This window comes from Phasianus colchicus, chromosome 5, assembly GCF_987193195.1.
Source record: "Phasianus colchicus chromosome 5, bPhaCol1.hap1.1, whole genome shotgun sequence".
Taxonomy (NCBI): Eukaryota; Metazoa; Chordata; class Aves; order Galliformes; family Phasianidae; genus Phasianus; species Phasianus colchicus.
The window spans coordinates 60054415-60078312 of record NC_143440.1 but is presented as its reverse complement, the minus strand read 5'-3'; the positions used below and the strand labels follow the sequence as shown (position 1 = coordinate 60078312).

The 23898-nt window shown below is 42.9% G+C and overlaps 1 protein-coding gene across 1 annotated transcript in view; it reads left to right on the top strand.

Annotated features, from left to right (window-relative positions):
- FANCM (FA complementation group M) overlaps positions 1–23898 on the top strand; it is a 61141-nt gene that overhangs the window by 22372 nt on the left and 14871 nt on the right. The window contains exons 5-13 of the mRNA XM_031602329.2: positions 725–856; positions 1376–1508; positions 2912–3040; positions 3593–3694; positions 4987–5171; positions 6023–6229; positions 8883–9114; positions 13273–13430; positions 14012–14164. Of these exons, the coding sequence (XP_031458189.2) occupies positions 725–856; positions 1376–1508; positions 2912–3040; positions 3593–3694; positions 4987–5171; positions 6023–6229; positions 8883–9114; positions 13273–13430; positions 14012–14164 (1431 nt within the window). The remainder of the gene's footprint in view (positions 1–724; positions 857–1375; positions 1509–2911; positions 3041–3592; positions 3695–4986; positions 5172–6022; positions 6230–8882; positions 9115–13272; positions 13431–14011; positions 14165–23898) is intronic.

The window sequence follows — 23898 nt, the reverse complement described above, 5'->3', positions numbered from 1 at the left end:
CTGCTGCCACGTGGGTCAGGCTGCCTTTGGACGGGCACGTCGTTGTGCTGTAGTGCACAGAGGTGCTTTGGGTTCTGCTCGCCAAGTGGGCTGATGGATTGTAAGTCATTCTGTAGAACAAATCTGATTACTCCAATTATTACAGTTGGTGCTCCTGCAAAGCTAAGTCTATATAAATAAGTAAATAAATAAATAAGTCCTGACTGCACAAGGCTGAAAAACAAAGAGGAAAAACAAGATTACGGTGAATTAGTGCAGGTCAGCTCCCTTGTTTCACCAGTGTGGAAAGCAGGTACATGTGGTGGGTAAAAATAAATTGCCCGCTGGCTGAGGGAAGCAGGGCAGCCTGTGTTCTTTGCCCGGCTGCTTTCTGCTCATCCCTTGCTGCTCACCTCTGCTCCCATCCCTGCCACACACACCTCCAACCTGGGCTGGTCGTCTGCTGGTGCTGGTTTGAGCATTGTGGAGAAGCTTGGGGTTGGCAGCATGTGGGGGAGCTGCCGTGGTGGGCACAGATCCTTAGGGAACTGCACTGTGGTAGTTCTGTGATGGTTGTGTACAGTAACAAGTTTGAAATCAGTACCACCTGGTTTGGAAAAATTCAACATTTCAAGTGAAGTAAATGAGTGAGTGGCATCCTATTGTACAAGAGATGTAAAAATGAAACTACTGAAGGAGGCTGAACATCTTTAACCTTCACATGTCTTATATACTTCTGTTGCAGGTGCTAGAAACATTTGCTGGCCGCCTGATCAAAATGGGGGTTTTAGCAAGGCGGGACATTCCCAGCCTCACCAAGTACCAGATAATTCTAGCAAGAGATCAGTACAGAAAAAACCCTTCTCCACAAAACGTGGTAAGTGTCATCATTTATTTCGTGTTATTAAACACAAAAGTTAAACAGATTAGTTAAACATTTACTACATTAAAGTAGTAAATAAAAAGCAACACTTCAGAGTTTATGAGGTTTTTTGGTGTATTTAGATTTCCAAAGTAACATTCTGTTTTTAGCTTTGGAATAAAACAGGCCTACTGGTTCCACTGTTCTTGATTCTATTATGGGAGAGTTAAAAAGAGAGGAACTGCTTTTCCGAATTGGGATTGTTTTGAGAAATTGTGTTGTAGTTCATGATGACCAAAGTTGCACTTTCCCCTCGAAATGACATTACTGCACCTCTTTTCTGTCAGTTGTCATGGAGTGCCCAAGTCCTGTAAGCTGCCTGCTGGAGGTTTGGGCAGGCAGGCGCTGTGCATCGCTTTGTTCTTTGGCTCTGTTGCTCAGATGCTCATCTCGTATTTGTTACAAGAATGGCAGTACGATTCCTGCTGTTTATCATCTCCCTAATTTAATGATGAGTCGGTTTTATTTTCACAGGGGATGCAGCAAGGCATAATTGAAGGAGATTTTGCGCTCTGTATCAGTTTATATCATGGTTATGAGCTGCTGCAGCAAATGGGAGTGCGATCGTTATTCATCTACCTTTGTGGAATTATGGATGGATCAAAAGGTGAACTGCCTTCAGAAGCATCCTTCCTTTTTTCCCCACTGCTCATCAATTAATTTACCTCATCTGTCTTGCTAGCTTTGTACAAATCAATTAATATAATGAGTGGGTTGCTGGTCTAATTGGTGTTTGTTTTTCCTTTGACCCCATAGGAATTGCACTAAGTCAGTGTTACAGATGGAGTATCTTGGGAAAGCATGTGCATGTATGGCAGTGATTTTGAAAAAAAATAAGGCACAAAAAACAAACCAAGAGGCAGTAATACCTAAGGACAGACAGAGATAAAGTGCTAAACAATTTAAACCAAAATTGCTTGGTAAAGCAATTCCCCCAGTATTGAGCTCCCACTGTAGCAGAATATTTAAAGTGTATGCATGATTCAAGCACCTTTGCCAGAAGATTATAAATGTGGGTACATCGTGCTAGAATTTCTATCCCAACTGTGCAGGGTCTCACAAAGGGAGATATGGAGCTGCAGCTGGTTTGGTACTGACATCTTTGCTGAGGGGAGAAATTTCTACTTGGCAGCGTCAAACTGCAGTTTGTGTCAGGGAGGGGTGGTTTCAGCCGTGCAGAATGCCCTGGGATGAGGCTCTGTGGTCTCTTGCTTCGTTCTGATTTGCACGTGTGTCATCTGGCCGTGTAACTTGGGATAGCTTAGGCAGCACTTTGCCCAAAGCACTGCTTAATTAAAACGGCACTGCTTTGTCCTGACCCAAAGGTGTACAGTGCACATCACATACCATAGAATGTCTGTGGAATGTGTATTTATGGTATGTGTGTGCTGATATATTTTCTCGTGAATTTTATGCTTCTGACCTTTTTACAGTTGATTTCAGATTGTTGTTCTCTGATGCTCTTGTTAGTGCTGGGGAGCATTTCATGTGCTTCCTCGATTCTCAGACCCCTTAAATTCACGTCTGCTGTTAAAAGGTGACAGAGGGAAAATATTTTTAGTAACTGTTTTTTTTTGTTCTGGATTTGCTTTCTGATTTGAATAGAACAAAACTCTTTTCTGCACTGTCAGAAAGGCATTCCAGAAATTTATTGGTTTGTCAGTTTGAGCTTTTAAACTAGGTTTCTTTATTGTCAATTGGTTAAAAAAGTAACCCCAGCATTTCTGGATGCCTTTCCTCCTGCTGAATGGTTGAGGTAGGAGCTTTCAGTTTACCCAGGGACCCCAGCCTTCTGTTCCTGCAAACAGTTTTCATCTTTCAATTCTCCAGTGGCATTTTCCCTGAGAAAATACCGACTCTAAACAATGTTTGTTGTATTTCCTAAGCTAACTTATGCCATTTAGCTCTTGAAAGGAGTCCACTGCTTTGGAGAAGTTTATCTTTTGGACTGCAAAAGTGGGATTCGCTCTGGAGTCTGAATGCTGAGGTGTTCTAACCTCTTTTACACAGGATTAACTCGTACAAAGAATGAACTTGGTCGCAATGAGGACTTCATGAGGCTGTACCAGCAGCTGACAGACATGTTTTCAGACGTGTGTCAGACTTCAGCAAGTGGAAATCTTCACAAGAGTAGAACAGGTTGGTGTTTCCCCTTTAGGGACAGGATATTTACTTTCTGCTTAACAGAAACACTCAGTATTTCTGCACCGTTTGTAGATGCAGGAAGCTGTGCATTTTGATACACCTGGCTTTAGTGTTCTTTATTTGACTCCTCATGGTGTTTCCCATCTCTCAGTGGGTTTAGCTACCTTTTCATGAGTTCTGTGTGTTTTAAGTTTTTAATTTGATTTGAAATGAAAGGTTGAAATATTATTGTTTGACTGTGTACGTTTTACAGTGTGACTGTGACATGATAACAGCATGCCTTAAAAAACTGGATTTAACAAACATGCTTTTGTAAATAGTTCACTTCAGGTTTTGTTTAGGTGAATGCAGTGAGTGTAGGCATCAGGAATCTGTATGCCTGACTTGGGGGTTGGAGCTTGATGATCTTTGAGATCCCTTCCAACCCAAACCATTCTATGATTCTATGATGCTGGGGAACAGTAGCAGGAGAAAATGAACTTCACTGAATCTTTATAATTGTGGCAGCTTCATTTGTATCTCTAATTGCTTTGTGTCTTTTTTCAGTTTCTGAAAATAAAAAGGAATTTATTTACAGTCATCCAAAATTAAAGAAATTGGAGGAAATAGTAATAGAGCACTTCAAGTCCCAGAAGATGGGATGTTCTGGTAAGTACTGACAGCTCAAAGAACAAGGAGTGAACAGTTGGAGCTGTTGACAAAAATGAAGAGAAGAGCTGACTGATTTCATTTGTTCAGGTATTTCTTGTAGGCAGGGTGTTCTGGTGGATATATACTAAGTAAATTAATTGGCTACAGTATTGAGCTCTAGATTGTGTTTCAATGCAAATTACCTGGTCTGTTGATGGATATTCATAAGAACTCTAATTGAGCATTGAAATGCAGTTGAAGCTCTTGAAGGGAGTCAGCTTTGACCTTGTCACAGTAGGAAAGATGCTGTTGTTGTCTTGCTGCTGAGACTTGTGCTCTGGAAGGTACCCCTGTGTGTTTTAAAATAAAGTATTAAAAAGGGCAGTGTCTAGAAGGCACATTTTGTCTCTCTGTAGCATTAAGAATATGCTTTTGCTTAAAGGCACCTTGCTAAGAAACCCAATACAGGTGCAGGTCTTTCTGCCTTTGCTTTGAAGCAGTGCTTATCTTTGCCACTGAGCTGGGAGATACAACTGATTGTGATGGCAGAACATTCAGAAGCAACAGAGTAAGAGAGCAAGGGAAGGTTTTGAACCTTTCTGCTGTCATGGGGCTCCTATGCTGTAGAGGCAGATGTGGCTTGGGGCAGTAAGTCACAGAAAGCTGTTACACATCCCTTGCACTGCACCATGCTGTGCTGGACTAGTGCTGTGCTGCTGTTCATTGCTATGCCCAGCTGACTTTGTTTTGCTCTAGACACTTCAGTGACATCTCAAAGTCATGTTGTACGCTCCTCGAAAGAAGGCATCTTTCATGTTATTTCAAGATACTTGCCACCAAACTTGAGCCTTTCAAAACAGCATTAATAACACTACCTCAGACATACGCCATGCTCACTATAGTTGGTGCAAATTCTCCAAAATTTGATTGCTGCTTCGATTCCAGAGAGGAATTGTTTGAGGAGGTGCATCTAGGAGCATTTTCTGGGAATTTAAGGTTAGCCTAAGTAGGCTGAAGGGCTCATAATTAACAGTTTTCTCCACTGTTGGTTTTTTTTTTTTTTTTTTTAGTTAATTTAACTGGGTTTTTTTGGTTGTTGTTGTTGTTTTTAGTTATTTTAAAAAGTATTTTGTTGAAAGAAAATTTCTTTGAGAAATCAAAATGCCGTATAGGTGAAGTGTATCTTCTAATTGTTGAATCAGATGAGAGCTGTGAGTGTGTAACTTGTGAGATGTCCCCTGTTTTTGGGGGGGATCATTGGTTTTGTATTATTCATGGAAGTATATTTCTGTCTTTTTTTCATTAAACAGATCAAACCACGTCCGGAAGCACATCTGTGGACACCAGGGTGATGATCTTCTCATCATTTCGGGATAGTGTGCAAGAAATTGCAGAAATGCTGTCCCGGTTCAGCCCAGTTGTTAGAGTGATGACTTTTGTTGGGCACTCCACAGGAAAGAGCACAAAGGGCTTCACCCAAAAGGAGCAGCTTGAGGTAAACAGCTGAAACTTGCAGTTGGAAGTATTTATAAGGAATATTAATTGTGTAAATGAAGATATGATTATTAATACAGATTGCGTGGTGATGACTGAGATTTCAGGTGTCATTGGTAAATTCCTAGGTGGTTCAATTGCTGTCAGATTATCCAAAACTGTACTCACTAAACAGAATGTAAATAGCTGTTTACAAGGTGGATGGTGATAGGACAAGGGGGAATGGTTTTAAACTGAGACAGGGGAGGTTTAGGTTGGATATGAGGAGGAAGTTTTTCAGCCAGAGGGTGGTGAGGCACTGGAACAGGTTGCCCAAGGAGGCTGTGGATGCCCCATCCCTGCAGGCATTCAAGGCCAGGCTGGATGTGGCTCTGGGCAGCCTGGGCTGCTGGTTGGCGACCTGCACACAGCAGGGGGTTGGAACTGGATGAGCACTGTGGGCCTCTGCAACCCAGGCCATTCTAGGATTCTGTGATCAAACATAAATACTTATTTGCTTTGGGGATATTTTTTTCCTCATAGATAGAAAAATAAGAAGTATCCTTAAGTTTTGACGTAGCAAAGTCAAAAAAAAAATAATTGTAAGGCTTGGAAGATCAATTTTAGAAAAATACCATGGTTAGAGTCAGAATAAGGTGTTCTGTATGTCCTTTCTTTTAGAACTGAAGGGCTGCACTGATAGTATTAGTGTGTGGTATTTGATCACAATGAAGGAATCAACACATTTGGAAAGACTGACTGAGTTTTGTAGGTTTAAAATATAAATTTATTTCTTCTTCAAAATCTGGCTAAACCTAGAAGCGTGCATTAGGGACTTCCAGGCTGATTTGTGAAATCCATTCCTTTCTTCAGGTGGTAAAACGCTTTCGTGAGGGTGGCTATAACACCCTGGTGTCCACGTGTGTGGGAGAAGAAGGTTTGGACATCGGGGAAGTCGATCTCATCATCTGCTTTGACGCCCAGAAGAGCCCGATCCGGCTGGTGCAGCGCATGGGCCGCACGGGGCGGCAGCGGCAGGGCCGGGTCGTCGTCATCCTCGCCGAGGGGCGCGAGGAGCGGGTGAGCGTGAGCTTCATCCTCAATGGGAGACGTGGGGGCCTTGGGATTGAAATGGAACACTTGTGTTAGAAGTTGGGGCACGTGGGAGTGCTCTCAGCAGTGTCTCGTTTGACCGTGCTGGAAGCTATCGTGGCGTACGTCAGAAAATGTGTGCGCTTTCTCGGTGCTAAAAGCTTTGACTTTCAGGCAGGATATTAGGAAAAATTTCTGTAAGAGCGCTGCTGCAGTGGCACAGCTGCCCAGCAGTGGTGGGGTCACCATCCCTGGAGGCGTCCCAGAGCCGTGGAGATGTGGCACTGAGGGATGTGGGCAGTGGGATGGTGGTGTGGGCTGGGATTGGGCTTGGGGATCTCGGAGCTGTTCCCCAACATTAACGACTGTGTGATTCTAAGCCTTTGTTGTTAAAAGTGCTCAGTTTGTAAATGATGAACTGAGATGCAGAAAGGTGTTTTTTTTGCCAAGGTTACAGGACAGACTGTGGAAGAGATGAGAATGCAGTGCTGAGAGCTGGGGCTGGAAGTGCCTCGCTCTGAGCTGCTGACGCACCGCGCTCTCAGAGCAGTGCTTAGTGGCAGCAGCTTGCGTATGAGGTCTGAAGAGATCAGCTTAAGTGGAAATCTACTTTTGCTAAATTCCTGAATCTCAGCACTCAACTCTGAGTACAATTAATCTTCTCTGAGTGCCGGCTGCCCCTTGGGAAACAAATGTACCGGGGAGAGCTAAGCTGAGAGCTGGGAACTGATCTTCAGCTGTACCAGCAGCCTGACCAGGGTCAGCCCACAGCTGCATGACCACAGGCTTGGGACCCGGGATGACACAGTAGTGCTTAGGTGGGAGGAAGCCTGGCAATCCCTGGGACAGCTCTCTTTGGTTGGATTGGTTGCAGTGTAAAATGAAGCTGCACTTTTCACATTTCATCTTGCAACATCATCTTGAATGCCAGGCATTTGTAGGCTTTATCACTGTTCTGGGTGAAAATGGATTTTGTTCTTTGTTGTTTGGTTTTGTTTACTTGCTTGGCTGGTTCTCAGGTGGGTTGGCTTTCATGAAGGTGAAGGTTGAGATCTATGTAACCTAATTGCAAAGCCCAAGTTTCAGAGTCTTACTAATATTTGATCTAATCCTATCAACAATGTACCTCTGATTTAAATTTGTAGGTAGCTGGAATTTAATTGGTCAAAAGAATCCTGTCTGGGGGGGGGGAGGGCTGGGGAAGGGAAGCTTATTTGAAGGGAAGAGAGTTTAAAATGGAGGTGAATGGTATTTGTAAAGAGATGTTTTCTTATGCTGCTTATGAAGACTGAAAGTTCCACTCTCTAATGGGATATTGATATAAACCCTTAAATTCCTTGAGGTTTCCTTTAAGCAGTTGTATTTCTACAGAGTTCTCCTGTGTTATTCAGAAATCTTGCTCAAATTTTGTTCCGTAAAACAACTTGTTTAACCTGTGCTGGGATCCCAGCATTTAACAGAATGCCTGTGGGCAGTTGAATGAAGCTCGCCATTAATGCCTTCCAGCTTTATTCAGGGAGCATCTCCTTGTGTCCATCCCTTCGAGCCCTGGTTTCCAACTTAGCTGTCACAAGAACATCACTGCTGCCCTGCCTCCAGCAGTGCTCAGAGCAGTGTATTAGGGCACGAGGTGTGCTGTGGGGACTGGATTCATGCCTTAGTTTCTCCATTCTCATCTTGGTTTCTCTGTTGTGCAATGAAAGGAAGTGTAATTAAAAGGACTTGAAGCACGTATGATATTAACTAATGACTTTACACCTTAATTTGCTTGACCTCCTTTCATTCTGATGTAATCCAGTTTACATCATCCCTGTATCCATTGCAGATTGCAGATTCCTCCAGGCAAGAGCTGTGTTTCTTGCAAGCGTTGTGCCTACTTCTGGCTGTCTGACAGAATGCAAAAAGCTGCATGTTGTGTTTGTATTTTGTCTTATTTGTATGAAGGAGTTTTAAGGCACGTCTGCAATTTAGAGAACAGTCACTGTTCTTTGGTACCTTTTACTCTGCTTAGCATGTCTTGCATAGGCACAAAGAGATGATAATTCAAATTTAATTTGACTTACTTGTGTTCTTAAGGAAAGTTTTAAAAAAGAAGGAATTAAAAGGACTTGCAAGCTATTTTTGATGTAACCACTGTCAGATTGTCTGTAGAACTATTTGCTCTATTGTTTTCTTCAAATCCTGGTGCTGCTCTGATGTGGTTCCCATGGTGTGGCTGCATGATGCCAGCCCTGAACTTGTGGGTCAAGAACTTGAACACAGCATTTTGTTGACCTAACTTGCCATCATGGTTTGTTTTATCTGCGTTTGAGGGGGAAAAAGCTGGTGATAGAAATGCATTACAGTACGTTCCAAAACACGGGGAGTTCCACAATCACATGAGAACTTCTGTCCTGTGAGAGTGGCAGAGCACTGGACAGGCTGCCCAGAGGGGTTGTGGATGTTATCTGGGGATATTCAAGACCCATCTGATGCCCATGTGTGCAACATGCTCTGACGGGAGGTTGAGCTAGGTGATCTCCAGAGAGCCCTTCCAACCCCTGCTATTCTGTGCAAGACCTCACAGACACTCAGGTGTTCTATTGCTTTTGATCAAGCCCTGTGCATTTCAGCAATGTATGACTTTTCCTTTCTCTTACAGACTTACAATCAAAGCCAGTCCAACAAAAGAAACATCCAGAAAGCTATTTCAGGAAACAAAATGCTTCATTTTTACCAGCACAGCCCACGGATGATTCCAGAAGGCATAAATCCAGAGCTGCACCGAATGTTTATTACTGCTGAAAAATACGAACCAAACGATTCAAGAAAGCTTTCCAGAGGGAGACCTAGTTCTCTCCACCATAAATCTGCTCTCTTCTCCTGTGTCACTGGTAAGAGGATTATGGTGTTTTCTGTAAGCACTCTGCAAGCTGCTATATCATGTTGTTATCTTACAGCATATCAAAAGTGCCTGCTCACATCAGTTTGGGTCCCGAGCAGAAGTGCCCTTCTAGCAGCTGTAACCTTTCAGCTGTGTTATTCTGCTTTCATGCTGCCTTCTTTTCCTTTAACATCCTCACATCACAGTCCTGTCTTTAAATGTCTGTCCTTCGTATCAGACCTTCGTTTCATCCTTCTCCATAGAGCTTCCCATAGAGTCAATGACCGAGGGTCAGAAACTTGAGCTACAAAAAGAAGAGGCAAATGTTAATGTCTGCTGAAGGCTTCTGATATGCCTGTGTCAGCTGGCATGCTGGTCACTAAGTGTTTGGTGATAATTCTGTACTGGATTTGGGCTGGGGCTGTGACGTCTAGGCTTGATGCTTCTATTAATACAGGAAATAGATCTTTTATACTTTTGGAAATTACAGTGAAACAGAAGTGCTTGAAAACTAGAGAATGTTAAGGGACAAAAAGGAGAAAACAAGAACAGGACTTCCAACTTCAACCGTTCTGTAATTCCTTTTGTGATTTATAATTGTAAAAACTTTTGGAGAAAAATGAGTTTTTAAAAGAGCTCCTTGGATGGTTCACTGTCATGGCACTGGAATAAGATTACAAGATAGGATGAAACATCTAATTGTTATAAATACTTGGAAATCATTCACAATCTCTTTTATTAAGTGCTTTTAGTACTTTAAGGACCAACAGCAAATGCTCTGAAGGAAGAAGCTCCTGAAAGACTTGAGAAACTTTATCTTTCAGTATCCAAGTAGTTACACTTAAAGTGTATTTGTGGATTTTAAGCACTTCTGAGTGCAGAATTCTTATCATCAAGAAGCCTGAACGTAGATATGGGGAAGCAAGCTACAAGATCATGTAGAAATTATCGCTTTCCTCTTTGGCTGCAAAACAGCTTCCCATTTCAGCATCCTTCGTGGGAGAAATGTGAAGTGGAAGGATTAATATCAGTAGACCAGTCTGCACATACCATCCTCAGCCTAACCTCTCTGTGAGTTTGCCTGTGCTGCAGGCACAGCCGTGGCACAGCTGTGATGCTCCTCATGATCATTTTTTTCCATGCCTCTGTAAGGCATGCTTATCTGGGCTTTGCATACAACCCAGGCAGCACCCAGTAAGGAAAAGTAAGGGTGGTATAAAAAGATAGAGCAGAACAAAATGTGGGATTAATCATTGTAGAAAATCTGTACGTCTGTCCTAGAAAATAGGACCAAGAGGCACAAGGTGCATAGAGCAGATAATTGGCTGAACATGTTTCCTGCTGAGGGAATAGCACTCGGCAGGCTGCAATAATTACCAGGTTCCTTTTGTGCTAAGTAGGTTAGCAGCAGCCCCAGCTGAAATATGTCGTGTAGGTGGTGATCTGTCCCTGGCTGAAGATGGATGGGATTGACTGCCTGTCTTGCAAACAAGTGCTACAAGAGTGTAAATTACTGATACTTTCTTCATACTGAGCACCAGCTTTGTGTTCCAGTCCCCTTCGTTACCGTATGAAGCAGTGCCTGCTGCCAATTTAAATGGTATTCAAGGCAAATCTCAGAAAGAAAAGAAAGCTCTTTAATTTTTGCATTTTCTCCTTCTTATCCAAGTGTTCCCTTCTACGTTGGAAAGTTGAAGGTGGAAGCTGTAATGAACATTGTGTATGTTCTCATTTATCCTTCCTTGCTTTTCACTTGTTCTTGAGATTCATTTGGTGTTTGGCAGACCTTCAGTCTGCTTCATGTTCCTTCCCTGTTTGACAGGACTACACTTCATAGAAAGAGAAGGCTTTGAATGCTAACTTCAGCTCCTGCTTTCCTCCCTCAGCCTTAGATGTCCAAGTGTTCGGGTCAGACGAGTGGGGCATTTCTCCATGCTGTATGGAATCGTTGTTTCTGGAGAAGGGAAGAGTTGAGCAGCCTGTAAATCAGGCATTAATCTTTGCTCTCTGCAAGCCAAGGGGATTCCCTTCCATTCTCCTCTCATGGAGTCCTGTTGTGTTCTGTCATGTACAGAGTACGTTGTATCGCCCAAAAAGTTTGTTCTGCTCAGGGACAGAAACGTAATAGCTCAGTTACTGGGCACAGAGCTTTGGAAAGTAGCTGTTACTGAATGTTGCAAGCTATTGGAGGCCTTCATGCCTCCGTAACCTTGGACAGTAGGATCCCCCTGCATTACTTTGGCAGATGGTATCACAGGATCCTCTTGCTTTGTCAGAACGAGTTGTCCTCTGGATCTGGAACAGGAAAACTGAAGTCATCTGTTGTTCTCATTGTTTCTTTTAATGTGTCTGGATGATACGTTCATCACCTAAGCTCTTACAGAAGGTTCTGGTACACTGGATAACCATCTTCAAGAGCAGCCAGAGCTATCCCAAACCAGATCTGTTTGCCTGAGAAGGTTTCTGCTGATGCCTGCAATTTCCCATCTAGCAGCTTGCTGTTTGGAAGTGCCTCCTTGGTTCCTTGGTAGGCAGCTCTCTTACTTCTTGGGTGTGGAGACATGTCTGCAGCAAGGCAGTGTAACAGGCGTCCCTTTGGACTGGCTGTTAGGCTCCAAATGGAACTCTTCCTGGCCCTTCCTTTATTCCTTGCCCAGGCAACAATGTCCAGAGCTCCACACTGATTCAAGACTGAAGTACAGACTTGGTGTGTGGGTGCTGGATAGTTACAGCTCAAACAAACCTAGAACTTAACTGTTCTTATAAATAACAGAAGGCTATGAGATAGGCTTTTCTGATAAGTGTTTCTTGATTTTTGTTTCCTGCAGGTCTCTATTCCTCCCTGAATTGGGTTCCTGAACTGTATGGTAGTTACAAATGAGTCTAACATCTCCTAGGCTGGGGTCAAAAATATTCTAGTAGCAATAATAATCTTCTGGGTTTTTTTGTTCATTTAGTTTTTTAACCATGGTCTTAAAAATGGCATTGTTGGTTAGATTTCTTCCAGCTGTGAAAGACTCAAGAGGAATTGAGGCTTGTACTCAGAATTTTCGGGGATTGGTATTGAGTCTCATGTGCTCCCATGGAGATGTGTTCTTTGCCAATGGTATTGTGAGAGGACTGGAGGTACAGGCTGATTCCTCTTACACAGCATTAGTTCAGCACAGGGTGCTGGCTGCCTCTTCTTCCCAAGTCCCGTCTCAGGGAGGTTGTCAAACCTGATGATTTTTCTCCAAGCTTCGTGCATCCAGGCTGAAAGCAATCACATTAACTGCTCTTAACAGCAGTGCTTCATATGTTCCTTTGCTATTTGCACTGAGGGCTGCTGGGGGGGGGTCAAGTGTTTTTATTGCATGCAGCTGCCAAAGTGTGGGGTGGTTGCATTGAGGCTTGCTGTCAGACTGCTGCAGTAACTTGCTTTCCTTCTCTGAGCCAAGCAGCACCAGGGCCTTGTCTTCAGTCAGCTGCAACACAAGCACCTACTTGGCTTTCATCCGGCATTGATGCTCACAGGTGCCCCACTCTTCCCACGTGGTGTTATGAGTATCTGCACAGCTAACAAGCCCTCTGTTTCCTTTGCTTCTTCCTGGGAAATCTTCATAATACTTTTGTTTCAGTCCTCTTGCTCATCTACATGTCCTGAATGGTTTAAAATAGAAAACAGATCTAGTCAAGAAATGGCTAAGAAATATTTTTGTCATAACAAAATAATGTTGCTTTCCAGTATTCCAAGAGTAACTTAGACAAGGTACAGCACTTCCCCCACAGCTTATTTGCAGTTTATCCCTGCAATTACATTTACAGTCACTGAGAATTACATTTACAAATTCAAGCCAAATGCTTTCCCTGTTTGCTGTATTGTCTTCAAGGCCAGTTGGTGTTTGAATGAATGTCCCTCTACTTGTATCTGCCAATGTTTCTTTATAGGAGGCCTTCCCCAAAACAATCCATAGACAGAACCATAATTATAACATGTACAAATATCTGGTTTGATGTTTTGTTTCTGACAGCAGATTGTCCATCTTTGATTTTGCTTGTGGCAAAAAGGAGTGGCAAAAAAGAGGTATTTTCTTCTGACTGGTACTACACAAAGTGTTTTCTTTTTCTTTCCATGTATCACTTTTCTTACAGTATATAATATTTTCCCCTCATTTTTCCCCCCTTCCAGATCCAAAGGAAATGCACTGCCATGAGAATTGGTCTCTGTCACCTGAGGAATTTGAAATATGGGACAGACTGTACAGACTTAAAGAAAATGATGGAGTAAAGCAGCCAATACTGCCTCACACTCGGTTTGAAACCTTAGAAAACCTGGAGGAAACATCAGTGAGTTTAACCTCAATGTGATGCTTTTTTGGCATTTGGCCTAATGGAAACACTGAGTAACAGAGTTACCCATGAGTTTGAAGGATGCCTGTCTTAAAAATGCAGTTTTGAGAATTTCTCTTAGGCTTTTGAAGATAAGAATTTAGGAATTAAATGTTTGAAATGAGTCTATTAAAAGCAGGGAAAAAAAACCTCACCTGGTATGCAGTAAGTTCTCTTCTGCTTCTGAGACATTCTAGCAGGATGCTGTATTCATGATGGCATTGTATCACGGTTTTTCCTTCCCGTGTTTATATAACTATGCGGCTGGTGGAAAATTCAAGTCGTACAAGCATTTCCTTCAGGGAAGAAAACAAGAATTACTTTGTCATTTCACTGCTTAAAGCAACCTGTCCTTCATGAGCAGCTTTGGCAACACAAAGGCTGTGATTTTTTTTATTTCCCACCAGACTTCAGCATTTATGATAATATTCAGATTCTTTCCTGTGTTCAGAGTAGTTGTTGTCCTTGACAGAGAAGTAGATGTTGGATTTGCTAAACAAACTCTTGACTAAAATCTCCTTGCCAATCTTAAACTGCAGAAGCCTGAAGAGGAGGCAGTGCATAAACTGTCCTTGTCTGAGTGGAGTATTTGGCAGAATCGTCCTTTTCCTACAAGTATGGTTGTCCACTCCGACCGCTGCCACCATTTTATCAGTGTTATGGAAATGATAGAAGTGATGAGACAAGAACAGGTAAGGTGTTTGCATTTGAAAACACACATGTGTACGTAATACACAGTTAGAATACTTAAATAATGAGCTCTCTCATTCTGGTCAGGAGAAATAAGAAGTGAGAGTCAGTGTGCAAAGTCACTAAAAGCAATCCTAGCATTATTCCAGGATGTAATGGGAATTGGAAATAGGTTTGTAACATCACAGAATCACGGAATAATTAAAGCTAGAGTTCCCCCTGGTCCTACTCTGCCCCAGCAGCATTGCCCAGAGCTATGCACAGGGCATGGCCAAGGGCTTTTGGACATCTCCAAAGAGAGATTTGCTGTGCCAGTGTGCTGTCTCCTGCACAGCACTGAAATGCTTCCTAATATTTGGAGGAAACATATTGTGCTTTATGTTGAGCCCATTGCCTCTTTTCCTGGCACTGGGCACCACTGACAAGAGCCTGGTTCCATCCTCCCTGCAGGTATGTATGGGCATTGAGGAGATCCCCTGAGCCTCCTCTGCTTCAGGCTGAAATAAATCATGTATGTGCATTAAAGGCATCTCATAAAAATGATTTCCACATTTAAAAGACAAGTGTGTTTTGAGGCTTTTTGTTTTCTGTAAAAGCTTTAATTAAAAATCTAATCACTCCTAAGAATTAAAGCATAAGATGAGGGTACTCAGCAAACATGGATGAAAACCATTTGGGAGATGACAGTTTCATTTGCTAACTGTTCTATACAGCTTATATTCCTGTATATAATGAAAGGCACATACGTACACAACAATGCTTGTAGATCAGTTGAGAGTACCTGATGTCTTCAGTTGTTCATTATGTTATTTTTTTCTTCCAGTTCTCCTCATATTGCTTTTTACTGTGTTGAAGTTTTCTAGGTCATCAGAATCTGTTGCTAAGCTGCTGGAGTTTACTGAATAACTAATCTAATCAAGGAAGAGAATAGAGACATTGTAGTTGTGCTCTTTGCTAGGAAAGTAAATTAATGGCAAGTTGTAAATAGATTTTTAGAGCTAAGATAAGCTTCTCCGTCACAGAACAATGGCATTTTTAATTTCTTTCTTAGGTCTGTGCCCCTGAGGTTGGGTTAATAACACATTGTCAGAAAGAGACAACTTCAGGGGGAAGTTCAGGTACAGAGACAGCTGAAGGAAGTCCAGAGATAAATCAGCGGTGAAAAGATTTAGAATCATTTGTCTAATTGAGAACTTCGCTCCTCACCAGCAAATCGGGCATTTTGAAACACTTGTGTTCTGAATTCCTTTAGTGAAAATGCATTGGTACCAGAACACTGTTTTAGGTTCATAGTTGTGGAACATGCTCTACTCTCTTCTGGTACCTTTAAAATAACGTATAGAGCAATGTCATTAGTTGCCAAATGGTTCTCAGTCTTCTCCCACAGCTCTCCCAAAGGAGAAGCTGTAAGCAAAGGGCAGTGCCAAAATTGCTTTTGCAGAGCTTTTGTAGAGATGTGTCTGCCTGCTGTCCCTTGCTGGAATGTAACAGCACAGCTCGGCTGTCTCTGCTGTGTAGTGAACAGAGGGTGACCCTTCACAAGCACTGACACCCAGTTTTTAGACATAAGTTAGTGGTTTGTTGTATCTACACCAAATTGTCAAGGCTCAAGGACATCAAAGCTTCAGAAAACAAAAAATGCAATATGTTTTAATTATTTTGTCTTCATTGACAGAGGTTTCTTGCATGAAAGCTTTATTAATTTTCTCTTAATTTTTTGAAGTCAGCTTTGACACCTCTGAAAGCCAGTAACAGTCTTCCCAGGACAGCATGTTGTCACCACCATTTTCTCATAGGGAGTGCTTGTTTGTAGAAGAAAATGTTCATGTAAAAATGTAAATAGAGCAAAATAAAATAAGTTTAGATTTGTAGGTGGTGCTTTGCATTTTTGCATGCCTATCAAGGCACCTTTATATCAGTGGGTGTGTATCTTAGGCATGTTCCTGTCTCTGGTGCTGTGCAGGTATGAGTAGCTGTGCTGGGCAGAACTGCAGCCCTGTGTGCCTTTCTGCCTCTGTACTGCTTAACTGTGGGAAGACTGTGAGGTTTAAAGTCATGCCCTTCTGCTAGATCTGATTCAAACCTTGTTTAGAGTCCTGTTGTTTCACAGTGAGGCCCTGGGATGCATGGTGCTTGCTAAGCACAGGGATGGGGCTGCACTCAGTGCCTGCTGTGTTAGTATGCTGTGCCAGGGCGGTGCATCTGCCCTGTATGTGCTCAGTGTAAGCACACAGATGGGTTACTCTGAATTCCAGCTCTGTGTTTTCAGGACAGCTTTGACCTAAGCATTCTTGGTTAAGGTTGTTTCTGCAGCAGATGGTACTTTTCACACCTTTAGTGTGTGAGTGTGTTTTGGAATTGTAGGAAACGTTTTTGTTAAGTGGTGGGGTTGGATAAAGGGATGCTCCTCCTGGCACCTGACTCTGAGCATCTTCATTAAGTGGCAAAGCAATAATGTGACAAAATATCACTGAGAGGCACTGGCACAGGCTGCCTGGAGAAGCTGTGGATATCCCAGTCCTGGAGGTGTTCAAGGTCAGGTTGGTGGGGCCCTGAGCAGAACATATTTGGCTTTAGATAGTTTACAGTGACTTTGGCTATTTTTTTATTTCTGATATCCTCTTATATAGAAGGAGTTTTTATGGCTTGTACAAGACCCATGTAACTCAGTAACAGACTTTCAGCCAGGTTCTGGGTCCTGCTTAGGCTACAAGCTGGTCCTATAATAGCACATCTCTAAAAAGATATTAAATTCTACTCTGTAAGCCTGTGTTTTTTCTGTACCAAAAATAGTGTGTTTGCAGAATAATGATGCTTCAAATCAAATTAAGCCATTTTGGTGAGGCACAGTGGCTCAGGCTGCCCAGGGAGGTGTTGAAGAGCTGTGTGGATGTGGCACTGAGGGGCATGGGCAGTGGGCATGGTGTGATGGGTGGTGGTTGGACTGGGTCATCTTAGAATCATCAAAGTTGGAAATGACCTGTATGATTCTGTGTTAGGGCAGGCTCTGGGGAGTTAACCTTGAGCAGAAGCTAAGTAAGAAAATCTACCTAAAATGTTGGTCTGGTATGACAGTGAGTGGGTAGAAGGAGTAATGTTTTAGCAGAGCTTCAGGAGCTTTTGCAGGCTCTGCAGTTACGTGCAGCCGTGTTCATACCATAAATATTCTATAGCCAAATATATCACTGCTAATCTGTCTGACGTTAATGTGCAGTTCTTAGTAGCTGAGGGATAACACTGAGTACAAGTCGGAGCTATTTCCTTAAATAACCATGATAGAGACCTTCAAGCCACTGTTCTATAAATTATTTTCTTACTTAGGAATAAAATATAAGCCAGGCAAACCGTTGTTTCCCCCTGGATAACCAAATGATCTGCAAGTCTCTAATGAAGGTAATTATTTCATGGGAAGGATCTCGTTCAGAGATCAGTAACAACTTCATAGGAGCCAGCTCAGGGTATGCAGGTGTTCTTTCTGTAACAGAACACAGCTCAGACTGTATCAGCACTGATGTAGTTTTCTGTTCCTTGTACTCATTCAATTATGTTTCCAAGAAACCTCCAATGCAGTTGCGTTTTACATAACCTTTAAAAAGATTCAAAGGCATACATGCTTTCAAATGAAAGAAGTGAAAATGAGTGAAATAATTACAGTTGTATTGCAATCATGTGTGTTTAATAGCTTGGTGGAAAAGTAGGCACATCGGAGAGGAGATCAAGAAAGGTTTCCCAAATAAGAACCCTGCAACACACCCATCCCTGCATTAAAGCCTTTAATGCCTGCGTACCTTTATTACTGCAGCAACAAGGCAGATGGGCCTGGATTTTGTACTGACAACAAGCAGGGATTGTCCTGTAGCACGGTAACAAATCGAGTTGTCCCTCTGCAAAATAATAGCTTTTCAGCATGTTTGAAAATTAAACTGTACCTTTGGAAACAAGGGCAAAGTAATCACTTTTACTGAGATGTTATTTGCCCGAGTTGCTGAGGATATAACAGGAATTTGATGTGCAAAAGCATTCTTTTATTTTCTGGGAGGCAGGCAGTTGTTAATGACTCTTGAACAGTGTTAATTGTTGTCAAATGCAGGAGTACCACTGTATCCATTTCCCACTGAGGGCTGGACTTGGAAGTTTCAGTCAGAGCAAAGATTGTCCTTAGAAAGAGAAAAACCAAAGTCTCCCATTAGAAGGATTCTTCCTTCCTCCCCCAGGTACCCTCTGGTACCAAACACCTCCAGAGATGGCATTTAGGGGATGAGGTCAGAACTGCCACTGAAACCCTCTGTCTGTTCCCATCTCTGTTGTGTTGCCTTGAAGGACAGCACCTCTCTGCGTGGTGCAGCAGGGAGTTGTGGTCAGCAGCTCTGTGTCCGTGCAGAGATAGTGATGAGTGGTGTCCATATGGGACCAGGGGGCCCCCTAAACATCATGATGTTCAACAAGTGCAGGGTGCTGCGTCTGGACAATCCCAGCTATGTGTGTGGAGTGGGAGATGGATGGAGCTGTGTGTGCCCCATCCCTGGAGGTGCCCAAGGTCATGGATGGGCCCTGGGCAGCCTCAGCTGGGGGCACCCATTGCTGTGGGGGTGTGAGAGCCCTTGTGATTCATGGGGTGAAGTTCCTGACAAAGGGAAAAGTGCTCCAGGGATACCCTGAAGTTCCAAAGAACGTGAAGATGCTCTCCCAGTGTTTTAAATCCGATGTATTTTGAGGGTATTTCCAGATGACTTTTTCCCAGGAGATACTGAATTGAGATTAAAAATGGCTCAAATAAGGGCCATGAAGCAGACAGCATTTTAGGCCATCATTGGCAGTAGTGTGTTTCTGGTTGAAACACTGTTCTAAGATGTGCAAAACTTCCTTCCCAGCACAAAGGATGAATTTAAGGCAGCGAATGGTATTTGTTTACCATGCTCATGGCAGATACACTGAGCTATTTGTGGAACTGCTGGTTTTAACTGTGGGCAGCTGTAATAGCCTGGGCTCCAAATCTGGCTTAGGCTGCAGCAAACAGATAAAGCAAATACTTTCTCTTGGGGTTCCCAACAAGACATGATGCAGAAGCGTCCCTGCTCATTCTTCTCTGCAAAAAAAAAAAACAAACCAAGAAAAGCAGTGCTTCACAGTGTGATGGGGAAGGGGGGTTTGCTTTGTCCTTAGGCAGTGAGGCTGCCAGGCAGAACCTGCAAGACCAAAAATCTCAGCTCTCCAATTAAAATAGTTTATTTGTGCCATATCCATTCTTCTGATCTTATTGCCAGATGATTTTGAGGTCAAACTATAATTAAGACCTTGTTTAGATGGTTCCAACCTTTAATTGCAGGTGCTTTGTGTTTAATGCTCCTGTGGGGTTTTATGCTCACAGCGAGAACAGGAGAGGGATTAGGCAAAAGATTTTGGGGTGTCGGCCATGTGAGAGGGGCAGTGGGATTGGGCACCTGGAAGGATCTGAGGTGATGTTCCTGTGTGCTCAGTGGTGACTCCTTGTTCCTGTACAGTGCTGCATGAAAGTCTCCTTGGCCAGATTCAGGCATATTGGCCAGAAGGACTTTCTTCCACCTGAAGTAAATGTTCTCAGTTTTCTGGAAAGCAAAGAGTAATATCTTATCATAGTGAAACCAAGAATATATAAGATTAATATATAAGATTGCCAGCCTTAAATCTACAGGCAAGAGCAGCTTTGTGTGCATTCTGTGTCATGAAATCCATAACACCATCCATAACTGTATGCCTCTGGAGCATCTCCAATACTGGAGATGTTGGTTTGTAGGTTCTGGCTGCTGTTCACTTGTGTTGTTTTGTTCCATTGTATTCTTTGGTTAGATTCTGGGAGGGAACACTGTGCACTGAAATTTTGCATTTAGATGTATGCGTTTAAGAAGTAGTTGCATGCTGTGTTTCTCAAGCTAAAAACATGTAGGTAAATAATTGGTTGGTCGTTCCTTGAGCTGTTACAGAAAGCTGATGTGGCAAAGCACTTCTCTGCTAAGTTCCAAGGGTGAGTGGTAGTCCACTGGTGCCTCTTGTAGGAGCTCTTACACACCAAATGTCACTGAAGATGCTGTTTATATTTTGAGGGGTATGGAAATGCAGGAATGAGTTTGCTCTCTGTATTTCCATAGGAATTAAATAATGGTGTTCAAGTTATAGAATCATAGAATCACAGATTGGTTAAGGTTGGAGAAGAGCACTGTGATCACCAAGTCCAACCATTAGCCTGTCACCAGCGTGCCCACCGAGCCATGGCTCCCTGTGTGCTTCTACCCTACCTAGCACAGGGACATCCCAGGCTGAGAAAGTCACAGGGCAAATGTCAACTGTAATAACCTGTCTGTGATGTCAAATAACAGAGCAGTCTGTGCTACTGACACTTCTGTTGTTCTGAAATATCCACTCTGCCTCTGACACCTATCCAAGACTGGTAGGGTGCAGAAGCCTGATTTTGCTAATAAATCTTTTTAAGTATGTTTTTAATGCTCTTATTGTGTGTTTGCTGCGTAGCCTGATGCTCTCTCAAACCGATGTGTCAGTAAAATTAGTATAAGCAGATAAATGAACAGCAGCCAGCTGCCACTGAAGGGGAGCAGATGGTGCCCTGTCAGGAATTCCCAGCCACCCCGATCAGCAGGGGCTGGAGCTGTGGGACATGGCAGTGGCTTGGGTGTGAGGACGTGTTTGTGGGGACAGTAAGAGAGGGAGTTGGTGGTGGATTGGTTCCAAAGAAGCTGCCTGCAACCATGGCAGTGTTAGAACTGCTAGATTCATCTGTGATGATTTGGTGTCAGCAAGAGAAGGAGCACAGCTGCTGCAGGGTGAAGTGGTCTTTATGTTATTAGACTTCTGCAATGAATCAACTACGGGTAATTTTAAGGGTCTCTGGCTGTGTATAACGAACTTGAACTTCCCCAAAATGTTTTTGACAGAATTTCTTCCTGCAGAGCATCTGGAGAAGCTTTTCTAGTAGGCACGAAAGTTGCTGAAGGAGAAACTGATTCCTCTGTTATCCAGAAGTCTTCTAAAGTGTGTCCAAAGAAGGGCAACAGAGCTGCGAGGGGTCTGGAGCACAAAGCTTATGGGGAGCAGCTGAGGGATGGCCTCAAGTAGTGCCAGGGGGGGCTCAGGTTGGATACTGGGAAACATTTCTTCTCCAAAAGAGCAGTGATGCTGTGGCACAGCTGCCCAGGGAGTTGGGGGTCACCATCCCTGGAGGTGTTCCAGAACCGTGGGGATGTGGCACTGAGGTCACTGGGCACTGTGGGACGGGTTGGGGCTGGGCCCGGAGATCCTAGAGATCCCTAGAGGACCTAGAGGTCCCTATGGAGATAAATACATACTTTTGTCATTCACATGGATGGAACATGCTCATTGATGTCTGTTCTACCTGCTCATGAAAGGTACTGTGTGAAAACCACCAGCCTTGTTGCTGTAATTATTACTAATATTCAAGCTGAAACCTAAGTTGACCAGAAAATGCACCTGAGTGACTGCATACATTGGCAGCGTTCACTCCACAGGATTCAACACTCAGGGTGGAAGTTACAAGTTCAGAAGCCTTTCATCTCTAGATCTAGCTCAAAGCAATTTGAAAATAGGTTTTACTGTCTGGCATCAGGAAAGATGTTAATGCCAGTTGTTTGTGCTGCTTTTGCCACAGTTTTAATCAAACTTTCAATTAAAGAAGTTATAGTTGTTAAATCTATATCCTATCTGCTGACAGACTTATCTTTCTTTTCTAGATAGCAAATTCACTGAGATTTGGGCAGATGTCAGTCAGTCTCATTAGAAAATGCACAGAAAGTGGCTTAAGAGGAGGGAGAGGCTAATTTCAGCTTTGACATTAGCAATATATTTATGTTTAAATGCCAGAAGATGCATAGACATAAGATATTAAAACCTTCAGAATGTTTAAATATCTACATCTCCTTTTTGTCCTTTTAATTTTGTACATTGGGAAGCCTGTTGTTTCCTATGTTGAATCAGTAGTTCTAAGCGAGGTCACTGGTTTTGTACAGCAAAATGAGCAAGGTGCCAATTTCCGTGTCATGCATGACCTGCCAACAGAGCACTGCTCAGTTGGTGCTGGGTTGGTTGTGCTCAGAACATTCAGTGTACTACAGGTTCTACATATCCAGGCTACCAGGTGAGAAATTTAACTCTGCCCTTTCACTCCATCAACATTAATTAGGCTTTCTGGGAGAAAGTATTCAAATGACCAAGTGGAACTAAGCTGAACTGGAACAATTGCATAACTGCATGTAAGCCTGAAATCAGTGTCTGCGTTTGCCCTGGATGCTGTATTGGTCTTCTGTTGCTCTGACACACAGCACCTCTGCTATATGCTTTTTCTGAGTTGCTCTTAATTGGTTTACCTCTGATCCAGTTGCAGTTTGAATTACGATTTTCCCTACTTAGAGCCCTCATCTTTTCCTGCAGGCTTAGCTAATTGAGTTGTGTGCTACTTTGGGTTGCTTTAAAAATGTGAGATGTGTAGGGTCTGCAATGGGCTGAGCTGCAGCTCTTGCACGTTTTCTGGGTGGAAAGGAGCATCGCCTGCTTCTGTTTCAATAACACTTAATGGTTTGGCAGCTAATCAGTCTTTAATCCGTGTTATATCTGTTGTATTCCTACAATGCTTGGATACTTTAATCAAAGCTGTGTGCACATTCAGTCATTACTTACACAGATCTCAACATATCATTGTCAGCACTGTTACCTTGGCAGCCAAACTCGTAATCTCTGAGGACATATATAAAGATAGTTTGACCAGGTTTTGTTGTCTGTTGTTTGCTACTGCTCTTCTTTGTTAATACATGAAAACTTCCATATCTTGTCTGTCTGTTCTGGCTGAAAGCAATCATTTGGAGCTTACCCCTTTCTGTACTCACTGTTTTCTTTACTGCTTTGGCAGTAAGACTTCTTACAAGTCAAAGTGTATAGTCCAGGGATCTCCTTTTCATGCTCTTCGTGAGGAATCCTGGCTTTTAAATGCTTATCTATAACAGATAGGATAAACACAGGCAGTGAGCGTGTGGCAACCGAGTGCCATCTTTTGTTGTGATGAATGGAGTGGGCATTTCATGGCCCTCTAGCATTGAATCCCCAGCAGTGGAGTCCCTTCACCCTGATCTTCTGTTCTGCTGTTCAGACCTTATGGAAACCACGTACTTCATCACTAGGACACAGATGTCACTGCAGTAAACAGGATTTGTAGCCAGCTGTGCCCCGACCTCAAAACAGCCTGTGCACTGATTCTTCATTATCCATCCTGCTTATGATCCTTTCTGTGGCCTGCTTGTGAAGTTAGTATTAAAATCTAAAATGATAAATATTTATTATCGTTTTAGTATTAATAGTTTGACAGTGAACCATTGCTCTTAATGCTGGATGGTTTGCTTTATCTACTGCAGCCAGGAGTATCCAAAGCTGTGTTGGGGTGGAAGCTGTTTTCAAAGGCATGGAAGACAGCCTGGAATCTCAGCCCTGGGCAGTCCTTAGGAACATTCTTGGAGAAAGCAGGCAGCAGTAAATGTAGGTATGACTTTGGCCTTGTGCAGTGGGATAGATGGAATGTTTTTCAGAGCATTCTTCAGCCTCATTTTCCATGATGGACTCCTACAAGGAGTCTGGCAGCAGCTGCAGGCATGCTGGCTGTGGAAGCTCTGGCTGTGTCGTTTTGTAGAAGCATAGACTCTGTTATGTTGGAAAAGGCCTTCAAAACCAACAAGTCCAATTT